This window comes from Strix uralensis, chromosome 3 (genome assembly GCF_047716275.1).
Source record: "Strix uralensis isolate ZFMK-TIS-50842 chromosome 3, bStrUra1, whole genome shotgun sequence".
Classification (NCBI taxonomy): Eukaryota; Metazoa; Chordata; class Aves; order Strigiformes; family Strigidae; genus Strix; species Strix uralensis.
In genome coordinates, this window is record NC_133974.1 from 37887247 (window position 1) to 37906022 (window position 18776).

At 37.3% G+C, this 18776-nt stretch overlaps 1 protein-coding gene across 1 annotated transcript in view; it reads left to right on the forward strand.

Moving 5' to 3' along the window:
* Window positions 1-18776, forward strand: part of BCKDHB (branched chain keto acid dehydrogenase E1 subunit beta) — a 134729-nt gene that overhangs the window by 67076 nt on the left and 48877 nt on the right. Inside the window, exon 9 of the mRNA XM_074861925.1 lies at window positions 14888-14974. Coding sequence (XP_074718026.1) covers window positions 14888-14974 — 87 coding nt within the window. The remainder of the gene's footprint in view (window positions 1-14887; window positions 14975-18776) is intronic.

Consider the following 18776-nt stretch of genomic DNA (forward strand, 5'->3'; position numbering starts at 1 on the left):
GGACAAAGTCCCACTACTGTCCTGGTCATGCTAGAACTCCACTATGAACCAGAGTGAAAAAAACAGGTGGTATGCCACAACTGATATTGCCAACACTTTTCTCAGTTCCTTTCTCCATACCTTCCAGAATCCAGGTCTCTTCTTTCTGCAACTTGGTATCTCTCTTGCTTGGCCTTTTCTTTTTTCTTGCTGTTCTTTTCTTCATCTACATTTCTGCATGTCTCATTTTCCAGAATTCATGTTTTTCTTCTGTCTGTCCTGCCTTCAAGTTCTTATATTCTTCTTATCACAGTTCTTCATCTACAGTTTTAAGAAATACCAGTTTCATTTTAATCTTTCTATTTGGCAAATAGGGTGCCCAGGTAGTAAATGACAATTGCAGGCTATCTTGCATCTGTCTCCTGTTGTTCCACCTACTGGCTGTCAGTCACATGCTGCACCTTCTTATTGACTGATAGCCTTTGTATTAGGAGGTGTGTGTACATTGCCGTATATTTTGTTAGGTTTTTCATTACAGTTTTAATGTAATTGTAAAGATGAAAGACAGTGGTTCACATAGCTTCTGAAAGTCTTTTATTGTTGTGCCATGGGTTGATCAAAGCAGGATTTTTGCTGGGACACAACTATTGTCTGTCCTACATGGTTATTTGAATCATGTTAGTAGAAGCTCCTGAGTAATTTTATGGGGGCAAATGAAATTATTATGATGGGTTCATCAGTAAAATTTCAGATTGTTTTATTTATTTTCTCGGTGACCTGATGCTCCTTTTTTTTTTTTTTTTTTTTCTTTTAAGAGTAATTGATTTTTTTTAAGTTCTCCATATCTATGGTTAGCTTCAATAAAGTTCTGAGGAGGCCTGTTAAGTGGGTCATATCTGTCAGCACAGTGTTTCGCTTGTGGATGAATACTGTCAAAATTTGTTCCTGACAGTGTTTTTGTGTGTATTGGGGTGTGAGTATGGCAGTGAATTAGTTGGCCCATTCTTGGATCCTCCAAAACACCTGAAGTGGTTGTTTATCTGGTGTTTTGCACAGGAAGTGTAGTACAACATTTGGTCTAACAGAAGGTTTATGAATCTTGCAAAAAAATGGATTGTCCATAGGAGCTCTTTCAGAACTGTTCAAGATCCCATCTGTTTTTCAGGAATAAAAGAATAAATTGCATGTAGGAGTCTAGCTGAGCCACTGTTCATCCTCATAATGTTTTATGACTCAGCGGTGGAATTAACAGCTTGTCTGAGTTTTCCATATTGACTCTAAATGAGAGTTAGAGCACCTGGAAGAGGTAGGGTGCTGAAAGTGAAAGGTGGTGGTTATGAGGAAGGGGATAAATAAAGCTAGCTAGATCTTCTTAGTGTCTCAGGAGTTTAGGTAGCTCGGTAGTCCTGAGGTAGGTGGCTCTAAGAGTTTGGGACTTGCAATGTGGGTGTTTTCCCTGCCTTTTTGGGTGTAGAAGACTATAGTCATTTCTTGAAAGTTGGTTTGGGGGAACTTCAAAAACCACTCAGAAAACCTTGGATTTTTTTTTTTTTTTTTTTTTTTTAATAAAAAGATTATAGTGAAAAGGATACTGAAACCTTTACTATTAAGTTTTATGTTTTAGGCTACACACTCAAGAAGATTGTTTGAATAGATGTATTTAATTGTGGTTAAGTAGGCAAATATAGTTCAAAGTATTGAGGAATTATGAGTTACCAGTCCAGTGGATTCCTGAATATTTTCCATTAGTTTGGTTGCCTTTATACTTAAAACCTATTTAAGGAATCTGTTCATAGTTATTACTAGAAGACAGTGACTGGGAGATTTAGAGGCAGCTGGTCAAAAGAAGCATTCTTATATTCATGTTATTTTAGTAGTGTTAACCAGGTTGTATGTGGGGTCCTCAGAAGTAAACAGGGACTCCTTGCAGCAAATGTATATTAAAAAATATTATCAGTGTTAAGGAGAGCTTCCAGTATTAGAAAACAAATGAGATGTGAAGAGTGGAGGACAAGAATGCAATAAAGTCAATATAGTGTATATGAAGTAATAAGAATGGACCAGGTGGGTTTTATTTTCAAATTTGCTTTTGACTTCTGAATCCGTTTTCTTTCCTAAACAATTGATTCCAGTGTGTATGTAGCAGTTTATGTTAAGGATATCAAGAGGTCATGACCTAGAATTCCAGAAGTAATTTTTCTTTGCCTATCTCTTACCAAAGTTGGTCAGTGTGTTCCTAAATATTTTTAGGTTAAGCAGGAGTATCCATCTGCACAAATCGTAACTCTTCTCCATTGTCTCCACATCCTATGACCATTATTAACAGCTACTGTTTTCTTAGCAATTAACTGCTTTAGGGTATGTAGAATGGTGTTATGACAATATTACAAGAGGGTTTGTAGCAGCATTGTTTTACAAGAGTAAATTTACTGAAAGGCATTAGAAAGTTAGTCACTGGTTGGTAGAATATCTGTCCTTTTAATCTAGTTTAGTGCTCTTCTATTAAAAAAATATATCAAGCAGCCCAAACTGTGTTGAGATGCACCCTGTGGTGTCATATCTCTTTTTGTTTTTTCACAGTCCTAGCTATTTAAATTGAAAGTTGTTTTGGAGAGGAATTCTCTGCTACTCTGTATTTTTACGGTGCCTAACACATTGGGAATCTGTCCTTGGTTTTTTGCTCTATAGGAAGCTTATAAATCTCTCTGTTGAACATCTCAGCCATACTCTGACAATGCTGTGTAGGATATAAAGGCCATAACTGTTTTATTATCCACTGTCTTCATTGCTTCTTAGGATGTTCTGCCTAGCCTTGTAGCCAACTCTTCTGGTTTTGATTGTAATTTTTAAAATTTTCCAGGTTACTTTGCGTTACTCCTGTACTTGTTTTCATTTCTCATTATCTCTGCACCACTATCTTAACACTGCAGCGTTATGTTTTCAGTGCTATGCAGGAGGAAGCCACGTTAGTCTTTCAGAATTATTTTTGGCATTTATAGTGTAAAATGATACATGTTGGAATAATACAATCCTGGTGTGTTGAGGCAGTAAGTTTTATGTTTATGCTAACATTTCTCTGCAAGATGTTTCATATGTACATCCCAGCTGTGGTCATATTAGTTCTTTATGAACTGTTCCTGCCATGCATACATTTTAAACTGGGGAGATGATCCATCCTGATGTGGATTGCAAAGTGGTGATGTTTAACTAGTGCATTATGCAACATCAGCATAATAGCATAAACTATGCAATCCTGTCACTGGGCACCTCAAAAAGAGGCTGGCTCTGTCTCGTTTGCACCTTCCCTTCGGGTATGTATGTACATTGATGAGACCCCTTAATCATCTCTGTGGCCCTTTGTTGGACTCTCCCCAATATGTTGATGTCTCTTGTACTGAGGAGCCCGGAAGAGAATGCAGCACTCCAGGTGTGGCCTTTACCAGTGATGAGTAGAGGAGAATAATCACCTCTCTCTTGACAGGCTGGCAACAGTCCTCCTAATGCAACCCAGGATACCATTAGCCTTCTTTGCTGCAGGGGCACATTGCTGGCTCATGGTCAATGTGGTGTTCACCAGGACACCCATGTCCCTTTCCTGCCAAGCCACTTTGCAGATGTGTGGCCCCCAGTGTATACTGGTGCCTGGGGTTGTTCCTTCCCAGGTGCAGGACTTTGCACTTCCCTTTTTGAACTTCATGAGGTTCCTGTCAGCCCATTTCTTCAGCATGTCCAGGTCCCTCCAAATGGCAGCACAACCCTCTGACCTATCAGCCGCTCCTCCCAGTTTTGTCACCTGCAACTTTGCTCAGGGTACACTCTACCCCATCATCCAGAAGTGACTGAAGAGTTGCCTGAAAAGAAAACTGCAGTAATATTTTTCTAAGTATTGATTTATAATACAGTTCTGCAAATGTGTACTGAGATTGCCAGGGTGCTCCCTACTGTGGGTCATCTCATTGACAGCACTCAGACTGCTTACAGATGCATGTTTTCTGCTTCAGTGAGCACTTGGTTACCTTTTTGTGATCAAATTTAGTAAAATGCTATATATATAATTATCAGTAAATGCTTTGATGCTGTTTTTAATCATTAAAACTAGTGTTCTTCACCCAGACTGAAAGTTTCCTGTAACTTCTGAACATATTAAGGAGAAAATAAGGAAAAGCAACCATGGTCTTGCTAAAGCTAACTCATGTTCAACCAACGAGATTGCCTTCTTTGATAAAAGCATCTGGATCTACAGACAAGACGTGGCCAATGGATGACACTTACTTTGACTTCAGCAAGGCTTTTGATACTATCTCCCATAATACTCCTGTATCCAAGTTAGGATGTTACGCTCTAATCAGATGAACAGCTGGATAAATAAAATGCTGTTTGCATGACTGGACCTAGAGGGTCATGGTTAATGGGTGGAGTACGGTATTCTACCTGGAGGCCAGTGACAAGCGAGTGCCACAGGGATCTGTACTGGACTTGTCCTGTTCAAACATCATGATCAATGATGTGGAGGAGGTGATGGAGTGCACCCTCATCAAACTTAACAGACGAGACCATACTCTGAGAGGGGGAAACAAGTGATATGCTTGAGGGCAGGGCTGCCATGTGGAGGAACATAGACAAGCTGGAGGAATGGACTGACAAGGAATGTGCTGACAGTGACTTTATGAAATTCAGCAAGGTCAAATGGCAGGTCTTTCACCTGGGAAGGGAGAGCCCCTTGCAGTGATACAGGCTGGGAGTGCCTGGCTGGGGAGCAGCTCTGCCAGGTAAAGCCCTTGGGGGCCCTGGTGGGCAGTGAGCTGACCGTGAGCCTGCAGTGGTCCTGGCAGCAACAAGGGCCCACAGCATCCTGGGCTGTGTCAGCACAAGTGTGACCTAGTGATCAAAGGCAGCAATTGCCTCCCTCCACTCAATATTCAAGGCCTGGGCCCTCAATAAAAGAAAGATACTGATAAAGGCATCAGGATGTTTGAGGGCTGGAGCCTTTGCCCTTAGGTGGATGGGCGCAGTCTAAATGGTATAAATGGTTATGTAAATAAAAGGGGCAGGCAAACTGTTAGACCAATGCTGATGGTTTTATTTGTAATCTTTCTTATTAAAAGGAGGTGTTTAATCAGATCCATTGCTTGGAAAATCTATGTACTTCCATATAGGAGGAAGTCAGGATGAACACCTAACCCATTGCAGGCACCTCACTTGAGGTTAGAGGCAGTAAAGCCTCAACTGCTTAATGCAGTGCTATTTGAGGTGTAAGGACCATATTTCTTCCTGAGAACTGTTTTTATTATGCCATAAGTAGCTGTGTAGGTTTAAACAGGAGCACAGTAGTACATTGTACAAGTGAAGCTGATAAGAGAACTGGGAATTAGTTGTTGGATGTTGTTTATTTTTAGACATCTCAGATGTTATTAATACTGAGTGACAGAACAAGTTGTGAATGATGACTCCTGAGCAAAATATTTTTGTTGCTTTGACACACTGAATTGGAGCAATTAATCTCAGTCTTCAGAGACATTTTAATTTGTTTTGTTCTTGATATGAGAGATCAATGTAATATTTGTGTTTCAGTTGGTAACAAGGAAACAAAGATACAGACATCTGCATATAGCTAGATATACATATTAAAACTGAGATGGTACAGAGAAGTCTTCAAGGAACTTTTTTTGAATGCTTGGTTGTCTCCATAGCAATTTATCAAAAGGAACACTTTTAATTCAGTTGCCACACACTGTTCACTGTAAGAAAAATAGTATATAGCAAAAAAAATTGGAATTTTACCTATTATGGTATTTTTTTCTCTTTACTACAGGGTCAGACTTCTCAGACAATTGTCTGAAAATAGGTTTTGAGAATTATTGCAAGCCTATTAACTTGTTTCCTCACTCCAGCTCATCTAGTAGAAATACAGAATTCTTGTACAGAATGTACAGGTTGATTTCCTGACCACCAGCTCAGATGTAGATGGAAATTGTGGAAGTGATTTTATTCATAATCTTTGTGACAACAGGAACAGGGCTCACCAACCCCACAACAGGTGATGCACATGTATGGACTTGAAGAATGCTTAAAGGGAAAGAAAATGTCTTTGAGCCAGTTGAGTTCTGGACGTATGTGCTCTGTGTATACCTTTCTATATGTATCTAGAATTATATCAAAGGGTAAGCCTTACAAATTTATTATGAATCTCTGCTTTGTGTAGTTTATCAATGTGACCTTATTCAAAGTCTTTTAAAATCCAAATTCCTTGGGACAGAGACCCATACTAATAATGTTGCCTTTACTGTTACCATCTAGGTTTTTTCTCTAGAGGACAGTATTTGTAATACAAAATCTTTCTTGGTACTTAATCTTAAACATAGTCAAAGGAAGGTCAAAGGTCAGAGTTATGATGGACATCTGGCTATACACAGAAGTATGGTTTTTGTTTAGTTATTTATTTCCTCATCCTGCTGTTAGTGTCTCCTCCTGCTTCTGCCTTTGCTGCTGTTAAAAATGTAGTCCAGCTGTTTCACGTGCTCCAGATTGTTCCTTCCCTTTCCTTCGAGCTGTCATTAGGATTTTAATCCGATTATATTGGGCTAATACTATGGAGTTGATAGAAGTAGTAGCCAGGTAGAAGTACAGCAAGACTGAGCTTTTAGGGAGAACAAATCTAAAGTAGTCACATAAAATTAACTTGAACACTTTTCTGGGAGCTTTACTCCTTATTAGAAATCAGTATTTGAATGAACAGTAATAACTTTCAGAGAGCTCAGTGGAGAGTATGAGAGTTGTCTACAACATGCTACATGTTAGTACATGTTTTGATAATTTATTTCATGAAGCATTAATTGTTTGGTTTCAGGTAAACAGCTCATTGGACAGCAAATACATTTTTAATACTTTTCTACATTTTTTCTTCATTATTATGATACTTGGAGTTGTAATGCATTATGCTTTTAGATCTTTGTTTTCTCTAATAGTTGGTCTTTTATTCTGATTTGAAATTAATTGGAAAGGAGTTTTGAATAACAAGTTTTGGGGTTTAGTTTTTGGGTTTTTTTGTGATTGTCTTTTGCTCCAGAGAAGGCAGGTAAGGGTATAGTCATAGTGTCACAGGAGCGTTGTGCAGCAGGGAACAGCCTCTTTACCCAAATGTGTGAAGGTCTTGTGCTGTGTTGAACACTAGTGGAGGGCTGTTCTCTGTTCTTTCAGTAGTCCCTGTTCACTGTTACTGTTGTCTCCTTCCAAGGACCACGTTTTGGTTCTCTTTTTGAGAAACCAGAATCCATGTCTGTTCACCTTTGTGTTCTTTGCAGTCTGGAAGCCCTAATGGATCTGCTCGTCCTCGCCATGTAAATTAATTATTGCAGATCCTTTTGATTTGGGGAAGCTCTGTCCCGGCCACAGCCTGTCACAGCAGCCTCGGGTTGTGCATCTGCAGTCAATGAATTCCAGGCTTGTAGGTCAGAAAACACAAACCTCAGCTGCATCAGCTGAACAAGCAGGCAGTAATGGATTAAAAGCCTCTGTTTTGGTTAACTACTAACAGGATGACATTGTGTCAAGTTAAAAAAAAGTGAATTTTCTTTTTCATTCCCTGCTGTTAATCAGCATACTCTATTACAGAACTGCCTATGTTTTTTCATTTTAGTGTTTGAAAAGTTTTGTTTAAGATTTTTCTCCAGTGGCCTTCCTAAGTGATGGAATAAGAACGATGTTTTTTCCTTTCTAAGTAGTTTGAACTATGTGCATTGTTGCCAGTGTTCGGTTAGGATTCTCTGTGATATTATTGCAATACTCTGATATGTTTATTGTACTTACACTAGCCTTATGAATCTTAACAGAACAAGTGTAAGGCTGTCTGTCTCATTACCAGTAATTGAGAAATCTTATTCATACTTTGGGCTGTTGAGCTGTGTGTGATGAAATAATGGTTTGTCGTGTCATTTGTTTGTCTTTGAATCTTGATTTTATTGTTTCAGTTAATCTGGGAGTGTAGTGTAGACATGATATAGTAGATTTGACGGCATGCTCTCATTTTCCTTCTCTGAGAATTTAGTACTGTTGAAAACTACACCAAGTAATGTTATTTTTTTTTTTAATTCAGGTTAATTATTTAATATTTTTTCTTTAATGTTATGAATTATTTTTTCTGCTGTGTTAGAGCTTTAAAAAGTGCATACTATTCCTAGCTTTTACTACTTCTAGGAGAAGGTAGTTCTTCTGTTCAACTGATAGTTATAATTTGCAAACTAGATCATAATTGTTAGGCAGTTATGGGGTTTTTGCATATCCAGGCTCTTATGACATCCTATTCTTCTTCACTTCTATTCCTTCTACTAAAAAAAAAAAAAAAAAAAGGTGCTTGAGGATCTATTTGGTTTTCCACAGATTCCACAACTCCAACATGGCTCTGGGGTGCCTTGAAACTGGGGACACAATAACTGCATTTCTTAAGATTGTCAGTATATCACATGCACAAACAGGTCATTGTATCTGGTGTACATTGGACCTAATGTGTCATGCTATGGATTAGCATGTGCTTAGTAAATGTAATCTCAGTGATTCATCTGGTAGGTTATGTTATACATTGCTCTGTGGGAAATGCTGAATAAAAATCTGGGATCTTATTTCTATCCCTATGCTTATGCTATTCAGCACCAAGAATGCTGCTATGCAATTTCATTCGTTATTGAAACATTAAAAGGAAAGTAGAACTAATGGTTTGGGCGACGTAGCCTCCCTTGGGTTTTACAATTTCCAAGCACGAATTCATTAAAGCTGATCTAAAAATGAAAAAGAAAAAATGTTTTTCAAGGCATTTATTGAAACTTTACCAAGTTGTGGGGTTTTTTTAAGCTTCCATATTCTGATTGGTTTTCAGTAAAGGCATGCATCTATTAATGTTCATTTTTATGCAATTATATAATTGCTTGGATACATGCTTAGTGTGAAGTGAGATATAATACAAATACAATTTCAGTACTTTTGCCAGCTTCTTTCAAATTATTTTGGAAAGCTGTGTTTTCAGTTACGCAGGAATTTTTTATACTCTTTAAAGAACATGATCAAAAGTATGCAGAACTTTAAATGTGAAAGTGAACATCAAAATAATTCCTTTTCTGTAAGAGATAGAAAATACTTTTATTCTGAGAACAAGATTTTCTTTTTAAAGAAAATAGGCAACTTGCCATTGTGACACAGTATAAGCCATTTATAATCTAATTCTGACTTTGACAATTTCTTTAAAGGCAGTTGCTGTGTTAGTGATGCAGCTGGTTAGACTGGAAGCAGAGCTGTTGCTATGTGTGTAGAGTAATAGTGTAAAATGCTGTTGATCATCAAACTCATTTTGGTTTAAGTCTGCTTTCTCCTAAGTAAGGGCACAGAATGTTGTTGGTAGTGTCAGCGCTTAGATTTCAAATTGCTTGGAAGCACCAGACTTGTGTAGTTTTCTTCTGTCGTCAGTGCCTGTAGGAGGGGAGAAAGCGGCCAACGTGACGAATTGAGAGTTGAACAGAAAAGTGATTATAGAAACTCTTGGATAAAGAGTGTGGTCAGGGAGGTTGAAAATTTGCTCAGCTGCTTCACTGCAAAAATGCTGGGCTGCAGTTCAGAAAACCTTCAGAGTGCAATATGAAAGCATTAGTCTTGCAAAGGCGTTAGGGTTTTTTTACATTTCATTATCAGGGTGATCATGCTGCTAGCCTTTTGTTCTGATGCAATGTCAATTGTCATCTTTGTGGATGACACCAGTGTAAAACAGTCCTGACAACAAAATTTAGGTGGTATAGTCAATATTGGTTTCTGGTTTTGTTTTAGGGTTAATTTAGTAGTTGAAAGCCCTAGAGTCTTTTTGCTAATGACTGGATAGAGCACAGGTGACAGTGGAGTGCCATGACCTGTGTCTCACCTGCCTTCTAGAGGGAGGGGGCACTGCTGAAACTTTCTGTGAGTTAATCCTGATCTGTCTCTGATCTCTGAATCTGTATCTGGAACCGTGTTTGCTGCTTTGTGCTGACCATACACTGCTGCAGGATAAATCAGATTATCTCCTTCAACTGGCTTACCCCATGACCCCTACAGTGTTTGTGGAGATGCCAGGGATGGGCTGGGAACAGGAGATTCTGGGTAGGGTAGGACCTCTCCCTTTTGGGAGCAACCAGGGTTGCATCAGCTGAACTCAGCTGTGAAAGTGCAGAGTGACCATGACAGAAAGAGGAGCCATGCTCTCTAAATGCCTGGATGTTGCTTCTGACTTCCCTCTATAGACTGTTACTAAAGGTGGCAAAAAAAAGTTTCCATTTTCATTTAATTTGAGATAGGAGATACCTACAGAATCCCTTAGTGCCCTCAGAAGTCTCCCTGGACTTTAAAGATCAGTGAACAACAACTTCTGGTTGTGGATGTAAAGAAGGACATATTTTATCAGTGCCAGTCTCCTAAACCACACCATATTTTATGAAGATGCATTTTTTAAAAGTACTCTACATGAGCTTTAGAATGTGCATGTGTTTCAAAATTTTGATCTCTTACCGAGGTAAGAAGAATTGTAAAGACTGGGGTTTTGGAAGACAAAGTGGGGATGTTGGGGAAATGAAGGAGAATCAAGCCCTCATAGAAATGCAGCAAGTCTCTGGCTTTGGGGACAAAATACATCATTCCCTGAAAGGCCATCCTTTTCTCTAGGTAATCCAAATGAAAAAAACCAACACTCCAACCATCCACCTTTTTAAAAGGTGATGAAACGGTAGGATGCTATGCTGGCCAGTTTGTTACACTGTGCTGATTTAATGACTGTCTTCTCCAGTTTTATGCCAGTGTATTTCTCATTAAGTTTCAAAGGTGAGGACCCCATTACTGGATGTTGCCATGCTGCATTTATTTGGACTGTAAATGCTTTTCTGAATGTTGGGCTTTGGTTATCCTGGAGGTTGAATGCTTTTATAGAAGAGCACTAATATCTGAAAATGTCCACTGTATCCTATAGATTGTAGAGCAGTTACTTTTGAAATTTTCCATTTTAACTGATTATTCATTTTACTTCTGGGAAATAAGATACAGAAATTAAATAAGTTAGCCATTCTAGAACACTACCAGTGTATGAAAAGGTTGCACTTTTTCATTGTGGGTTATGACTTTCTTCTAAGCTATATGGTCTGAAACATTTTTACATATATTTTAAAAATTTGTTTAAGAAAATCACATTAGTTGGTATTGACAGTTGTTATTCCTGTATCGCACTGTCATCTGTAAGATAGAGAGAACAATAATTAAAGTGAAGAGGGCATACAGAGACACAGTGTTTGAACCAAAGTATCCTACCAGTAATTTATTGATCTGATACCTTATGGAGTGTTTTTTCCACAAAAAAGCCCCCACAAACCAACCCCCCCCCCGCCAACTGTATCCCAAATCACTTAGAATGAATAACCTATAAAACTATATATAAAAAAAAAAAATAACAAGGAAGGAGCAAGTAGGGAGAAATAACTTAGAAATACACCATCAACAATTCATAATTAGGTGCTCAGAAAACAAATTAACATAGTTGAGAAGTAAGGAATTAGTGCTGCGGTGACTTTGTCATGTAAAGGCATACAGTTATCTTAGTGAATGGAAACAGTGAAGTCACTGAGGTTCTGCAGAGTCTGATTATTAACCTGTTTTTTAATATTTCTATCAAAGATATGGAAAACATTTAAAACTATTACTGATAAGTTAAAGATCACAAACGGCTGGAGAAATAGATAAAATAGACACAGTCACTGATAAAGATAGGTTTATTAACTGAGCTGGGTTCAGGCACACAATATATTTTTAAGCATATCCAAATACAATTTAGTATCTTGACATAATAAATGTACACTGTATTTCCATCTTTATTCCAAGAAGCAGTTATCCTTTAATGACAAAACCCTCTTTCCCAAGAACAGGGAATCGCAGTCATCAGTTGAAACTGGACTCGTGTTGTTATGCTTTGGCCAAAAGACCTCATACATCCAAGAGCTGCAGTATCGAGGTTATATTATCTCCATATTTGGCATGCTCTGAAAAAGGTTGGAATGCTGGTTCCAGATGGGTGTACTTCAAGAAGGACATTGAAAACTGGAGATGATTCAGGATAGGGTTGTACGAATGATGAAGGAATTGGAAGAGTGCTGTATGGTGAAAGATTTAGAGCTCAGTCTGCTTAGTTTAGCAAAAATGTGGTTAAGAGATCATTTGATCACAATCTTAATGTATTCATGTGGGGAGCAGAAATGTGATAATAGATAGCTTCTCCAGCTAGCACCCAGAAGTAAAATAAGAACCAAGAGTTTGAAGTTGAAGTCAGCCAAATTAGTTTGGAAATAAGGTGCAAAATTTTAACAGGGGAGGCAGTTAAACACTGGAACAACTTACCAATAGCTGTGATGCATTTGCAAACACTGGAAACACCATAATTAAGATTGCATGTCTTTCTGAAAGACTCACTGTAGTTTAGGAACTAGTGTTAATGTGAAGTAGAAATTGATGCAGGGGAGCCTAATATTCAGGAATCGCAATACTCACCCTTAAAGTCCAGGACTCTGTTTGCAGTATAGTGGTTAATTTCTGCTGATTTCGATTCTGGTTTAGCCATTAGGAGAATTTTTAAGGTATTCTACATGGCACAATGTGGTGCAGGTATCCACGCTGACCCTGAACAAGCTAGAATGGATAATAAAAGCACCAAAGCTATGCTAACATGGTTTCCCACCAGGTGTGATACATAGTGCTTTTTAGCAGGGATGAGATACTTGCATGCAATGCTTGATGATCACAGCTGCTTGCTTGCTCTTAAACAGGCTCCTTGAGGCCCTTGGGAATCATATGTAAAGATAAGGATTTCTCATATAGGAGAAGGAGGTTTCCAAAATTAGATTTTTTTTCCTTTTTTTTTTTCTTTTTCCTTATTGTTTGCATGCATTCGAGAACAGATAAATTCATGCAAGAAAAATTATCAGTTACTTAGTGCAAGAAACCATATTAGACTCAGGAAACCTGTGGCGAGAAACTAGTTGAAGGCTGAGAAATAGTGAAGGAACAATTAAAGGCCCTATTCTTACTCTTTCCTAAGCATCAAATTGTCTCTGTTGTAGAGACAGGATAATGGACTGCTGGATTACTGGTCTGTTCCCATGTGGATTTTCTTATATACGTTCTAATCATGTCTGTTTTATACTATTAAATTCTGAGAAACCAAATCTGTAACTTTAATAATAGCTTGTAATGTTTCACAGTGTGAACTTCTAAGAACAAATATATGCAAATCAATCTTTGTTTAAAAGAAAACTAAGAAGATTCTCAAAATAACCTTTAGAACTGATTAATTATATCAGTTTTATCATAACTTAAAATTGATTGTATCAGTTTTATCATGCCAACTTAAAACTGGAGTGTACATTTTGTTCATTGAGCTATCGTTCTGATGTATTGGACAGATTTACAGTGCAGTTAATGCCTCTGCTCTTTAGATAGGAGTTTCCAGTTCTGGCAAAAGCAATGCAAGAAATCAGCCTATGTAACTGTAGATTACTTTCCAACTGTTGAAATGCCTTTTCCTGTCTTGTTTAGCTCTGAATGTTGTCAAACCACTTCATAGTACAGTATATGGGTCATCTTGTTTATAGGCTTGTGACTTGCCAGTACATCTGTGGATGAGCTACTTAGAGCCATTGATTGAGTCATTGCTAGAAAAGCAAAAGAATTAGAAAAGTACTTGAATCAGAAGGAAAACTGTATAATTAAGGCATTGCCTTGATGTATTCTATTAAGCAGACAACATGGAGCTGCCCAACTGGAGAATGTGCTGCTGTAGACATTAAATTGAAGATCACAGCATTAAGAAAGTCTGATCTGATAGCTAGCACTGTCTTGGGCTTTTCCACTTGATGGCTAATGGTACACCTGCAGTACACTATGTACTTAAAAATCAGACTGTAACTGTTCTTAAAAGATTAACATACACATTATTCTGATTTCTTTTTCTGATGTGCATCCCTAGAAGTTCATGAGACTTTTTTATGCACCTTATGAAATTATAAAATGTGTGTTATGAAAAATGAGACTTTGCCATATTTCTGACCAAAAGTATCTGATATTGTTTGATTCTAGGCAATTTAGTATGTAGTTGCAATAAACTTCAAGATATTTGGGTGTGGTGAAGCTTTATACACCCATCAGATTAAAAATATTTTGCTTTCATTGTTATGTTTCACAATGAACCCAGTTATTTTTCTGATTACAAGATTCTTAGATCACTTTCTTTATATATTGTGTGCTACGTAATTATTTATAAAGTGGATCACATAAGAACTGCACAAACACTAGGATTTAAAATTAGAAAATATTGCTTGTATTTGCCATGTAAAACTTAAATAAGCATCATTAATCCAAAATGATTGTTTTCTTGCTAAAATTTTTATTTAACAGTTTTACTTTCTGAATAACTATAATTCATGACTTTACCTAGGATGTGATTGCGTAGAGATATACATCAGTGAAGAATTTCTTTACATGTGTGTTTTTTACTATTTTCAGGATCCAAGTTTTTACTGACTTCTTGTTAAAATCCATATTCTCCTTTATAAATGTTACAGTTTGCATTGATAAGGTAAATTCATATTCAGTGGAATCGATTTTTAGTCTTGATATTTGCTTAAAAATGGAGTGGAAGATGTAAACACATTTATAGTAAATATTAAAACATCCTGTTAATTACTTAATTCAGACTTTTTGGATGATTTATCTTTCAGAGAAGAGGCAAGAGGAGAAAAGTAGATACATTTTAACACTACTAAGAATGTCACATATTTCAGATATTTCACAAGTAGTACACATAAGAAATCACAAGAGCTGTAATTTGGTTACATTTTTGGGGTTTGCTTTTCCTTTTCAGTCGGTGGTGAAGACTGGGCGATTGCTGATTAGCCATGAGGCTCCCTTGACAGGAGGATTTGCGTCTGAAATCAGTTCCACAGTTCAGGTAAACAGGTTATTTCTATTTAAGTGTTGTGCATGGTTGAATATGTCTACCCACAGAAACAAGATGTGTTACTACATTAAAAGTTGAGTTTTTCATAATTTTTGTATTCTTTTTTACATTTTTATTAAATTTCAGTTTTGTGGATGCTTGTGTTACTTTGAACAGCTGAGAAACCGTGTACCTACAGGGCACTGGACGTAGCATCTGCTAAGCTAGAAAATTTAACTTTCACTGAAAAGCAGGGGGGATGTGCTGTCAGATGCAAAGGAAGAATATGTACACTCTATTTTTAATATACATTTTTACCTTTCTCATATTTTTATCCTCAAAACTTCTTAAAAATACATTCTGGGAATGTTGAAATCAGACACAGAAAAAGCACCCAGGTCCAGAACAGTATAACGTGGTGTTAGGCATAGTGTTCAGAGACCCGTTAGGGGAAAGTAGTCTGCAAAAGTGGTTCATGTATAGGTGTGGTGATACTCATACATATGTAGACCTTGTCTGTACAGAACAGCTTTGGAAGGTTGAGATGTACATCAGTATCAGTTATTTGGAGCATTAGGCTTTAAGTTTTTTGGAAGTCCTTTTGAGCTTTCTACACTTGCATACAGGTTTTCCCTTTAACTTGATTTCTCTTCTATGCACATCAGTGATACTGGTTTATAGAAACATCTAAACTAATTGCGTCCATCACTGGTTACCATTTTCTGATTATTCTATTCTTAGAGTAGTTAATTTATAGGACTAGAGACAAATGGGATTCTAATAAAATATAAGTCATATAGGCAGTAGTTAAAGTTTGAGAATTAGCCTTTTTGTAGGAAGGAATAGAGTTAATTGTTCTGGGAATGTAATTTTGAATTAAGTATGCATAAGGAGTCAGAAAACTGTTTCTTGATCTTTGTGATACAATTTCCTTGAAAGAGTAATTGTACTAATTTTAATATTATGTGAAGGTCATTAATTTTTTCTGCCAAAATTTAGTCTCCATTAAGAACCAAATATTTATCATCCTTCTATGTAATTAGTATTTGACCTCCAGCCTCCAACTATTTTCACAAGTTTCCTGACTCCAATATGGTTTCTTGCTCTAGGTAACTGATAACTTTTCTTGCATTAATTTATCTGTTCACAAATTGAACCCATGTAAACTATAAAGAAAAAGAAAAGAGGAGGAAAATATTCCACCTCCCTTCTTTTATAGGTAGTCTCTTTGATTAACATAAATCTAGTAAAGTCATAAGGTACTGTGAGTGTTGAAAGTGATGATTTTTCTTAAATTTTTACAAAAATGTGAAATAAATTCAACCAAAAGAGCCTGTCCTCTACTGTCTTGTGTTGTTATTAACACTGGAGGAGAAAACTTCTAAGCCGTGAAGCAATCTCATAATTTACTGGCATAACAAAAGAAAACATGTGTGTTGGAGAGAAAAGGGAGTTGAAAAGATAAAAGCTTATCAGTAAATATTGGAAGAGTCGTTGCATGGGGTGGTCAATATATTGCTGAAACTACAAAATGAGTTTTTAATCTCCTCATACCTCCACTAAGAAAGGTACTTACCTGATTGATCTATCTTGGGGTTATTTTTCATATCAGAGATGTATCTTGACAAATATCACTTATTTAGAAAACAAAGTTTAAATGCTTTAATAAAGGGCTATTTCCGTCAATATTGAAAGCAAATATTTGTTTCATGATAGTAGCTCATAATTTTATATTCATATTTTTTAGGCAACTAGGATTTGTATCTTAAGAAATATTAGTTAATTTATCACACATACTACCTCAGAATAACTTGGAATATAACTCTTTGGCATTGAATTTATGCATGGTGAGTTTCTTTCATATAAATTGGTTGACTTGAATCTGTGTTATAACCATAGTGTCATTAGTCTTTATATCCATTCTTGAAGATTTTATCATCTGTACTAAAATTCCGATACAAGATATTTTAAAGAATATTCATACTGCTTAGTAAATATTATTCTAATCTCTTTTGCATTACAACTTTTTAAAGAACAGTATTGGTTTAGGCATAATAAAGACCTTGCTTTTTTTATTCAGTTAAAACACTTGATCTCTAAATGATGAAGTTAAGTCCATATGTCTGATACAACTGTGCTGTAAAAATAAAATGAAAAGTGAAATTCTCTTTTGCTGGATACAATGCATACTGAGAATGCCAAAAGTTGGGGGTTGTAGTTGGCTTTAGTTTCCTCTTACACATGGAAGTAATAAGACTTCAATAAAGTGTGTCCAGTTGGATTAGATGGTTAGTTTCCATATTGTTATTCCATCCTTGCTGTGAGGTCTTGTCATAGAAATAAGGTGAATAAAAGTACATAGGTTATTTTAAAAGTTAACTGTCACAAATACTTCATGGTGACGTACACTTCAAGGAAAAGGGTACGAACAGAAGCTATGGCTTTTGCTTGTGAAGTATAGGAGAAAACTATTGAACAGTTTTCTTTTTGCATATGAGAGATTAAAAGCAGCGTTTGGAGAGCGTATTAATTAAGATTTGTTCTGTGTCAAACAGAATATTTCAGAGGGGGACATTACTGCGTTAAGTAGTAATTTACTCTGATTTCTCAAACACATAAAACTAAGAACAGGATGAAGTGGTGTAGTTAAAACTCTACATGATATGACTTTGCCCTTTGTTTTTTCATACGGGATCTCAACGGATATTCTGAAATGAGCAACAGATGATAGGATAAATTCAATACAGGTACAGTTAATGCTCCATATTGATTATATTCTGTATAAAAGCTTGCAAAACTGTCATTTTCAGCAGAGAGGGCACTAAACTTTTGCTTAAGGCATATGGTTGGAGCAGTTTGAGAAGCCTTGGAGAAGGGCCCACTGAGATGTCACTTCCAAAATAATGAGGCATCGCGTGTGGAAATCATCAGTACATTAATCACTTGTAATATGAAAGAATGTAAATCTAGTATTTGTGTCCCTGTCAAAAAAAAAAAAAAAAAAAGAAAAGAAAAAGAAAATAAGAGAGAAACAGGATGTTTTCAAAGAGGGATGAGAGGGAGGAAAAAGGGAAACGAGTAGATTATGTTGTGTGATAAAAGGCTCATCTCCACACACACACACATGCATGCAAAGGAGCCCAGAGGCAAAGCGGCAGGCAGGGGAACCCCAATAACCCACTCCGGGAAATGGAGCCCCCAACTCCTGCCAGGGCTGTCCCCAGCCTCAGCCCCATGGGCCAAGTGGGGACACCCAGCACCAGGGCTCAGGGCCACTGTGGACCACTCTGCAGACTGAGGGTGATTGCTGCCTGCCAGCATGTACGACTTTGGAATCATATAAGACTTATGGGATGTTTAGAGAAGGAACCAAAGGTGGGAAGAGGTGGGGACCAAGGTGGTTTGGGGAGGAATAGATACTGAAGCATTGAGTGATAAGGGTATAAAAAGGACTGGCTGCATATAAACAGGCTGGTTGATATGACTGGCCACGTCCTGTGTCTGATCAGCATTATGTGTCCTGTCTTCTTGATAAACTCTATTTCTATTTTCCTGGGTGAGACTCTTTCTATTCTGTGTGCATGTCTGTGTATGGAGGTCTGAGTGCCAGCACATGGGTCATGGAGAACAGTGTGCCTGAGGTGTGGGACTGGCAGTGGGTGAATGTGTCAGTGTCTGTCACTAGCAAATATCAAGCTGTACTAGCCGGGGGTAGGTTAAGTGAGCCAGGTGTATATATGTGTGTGTCTCTGACAGGGAGTCAGCTGGAGAAGCTGGCTACTGGAGGAGCCAGGATCCAAGCCAGCAACTTGGA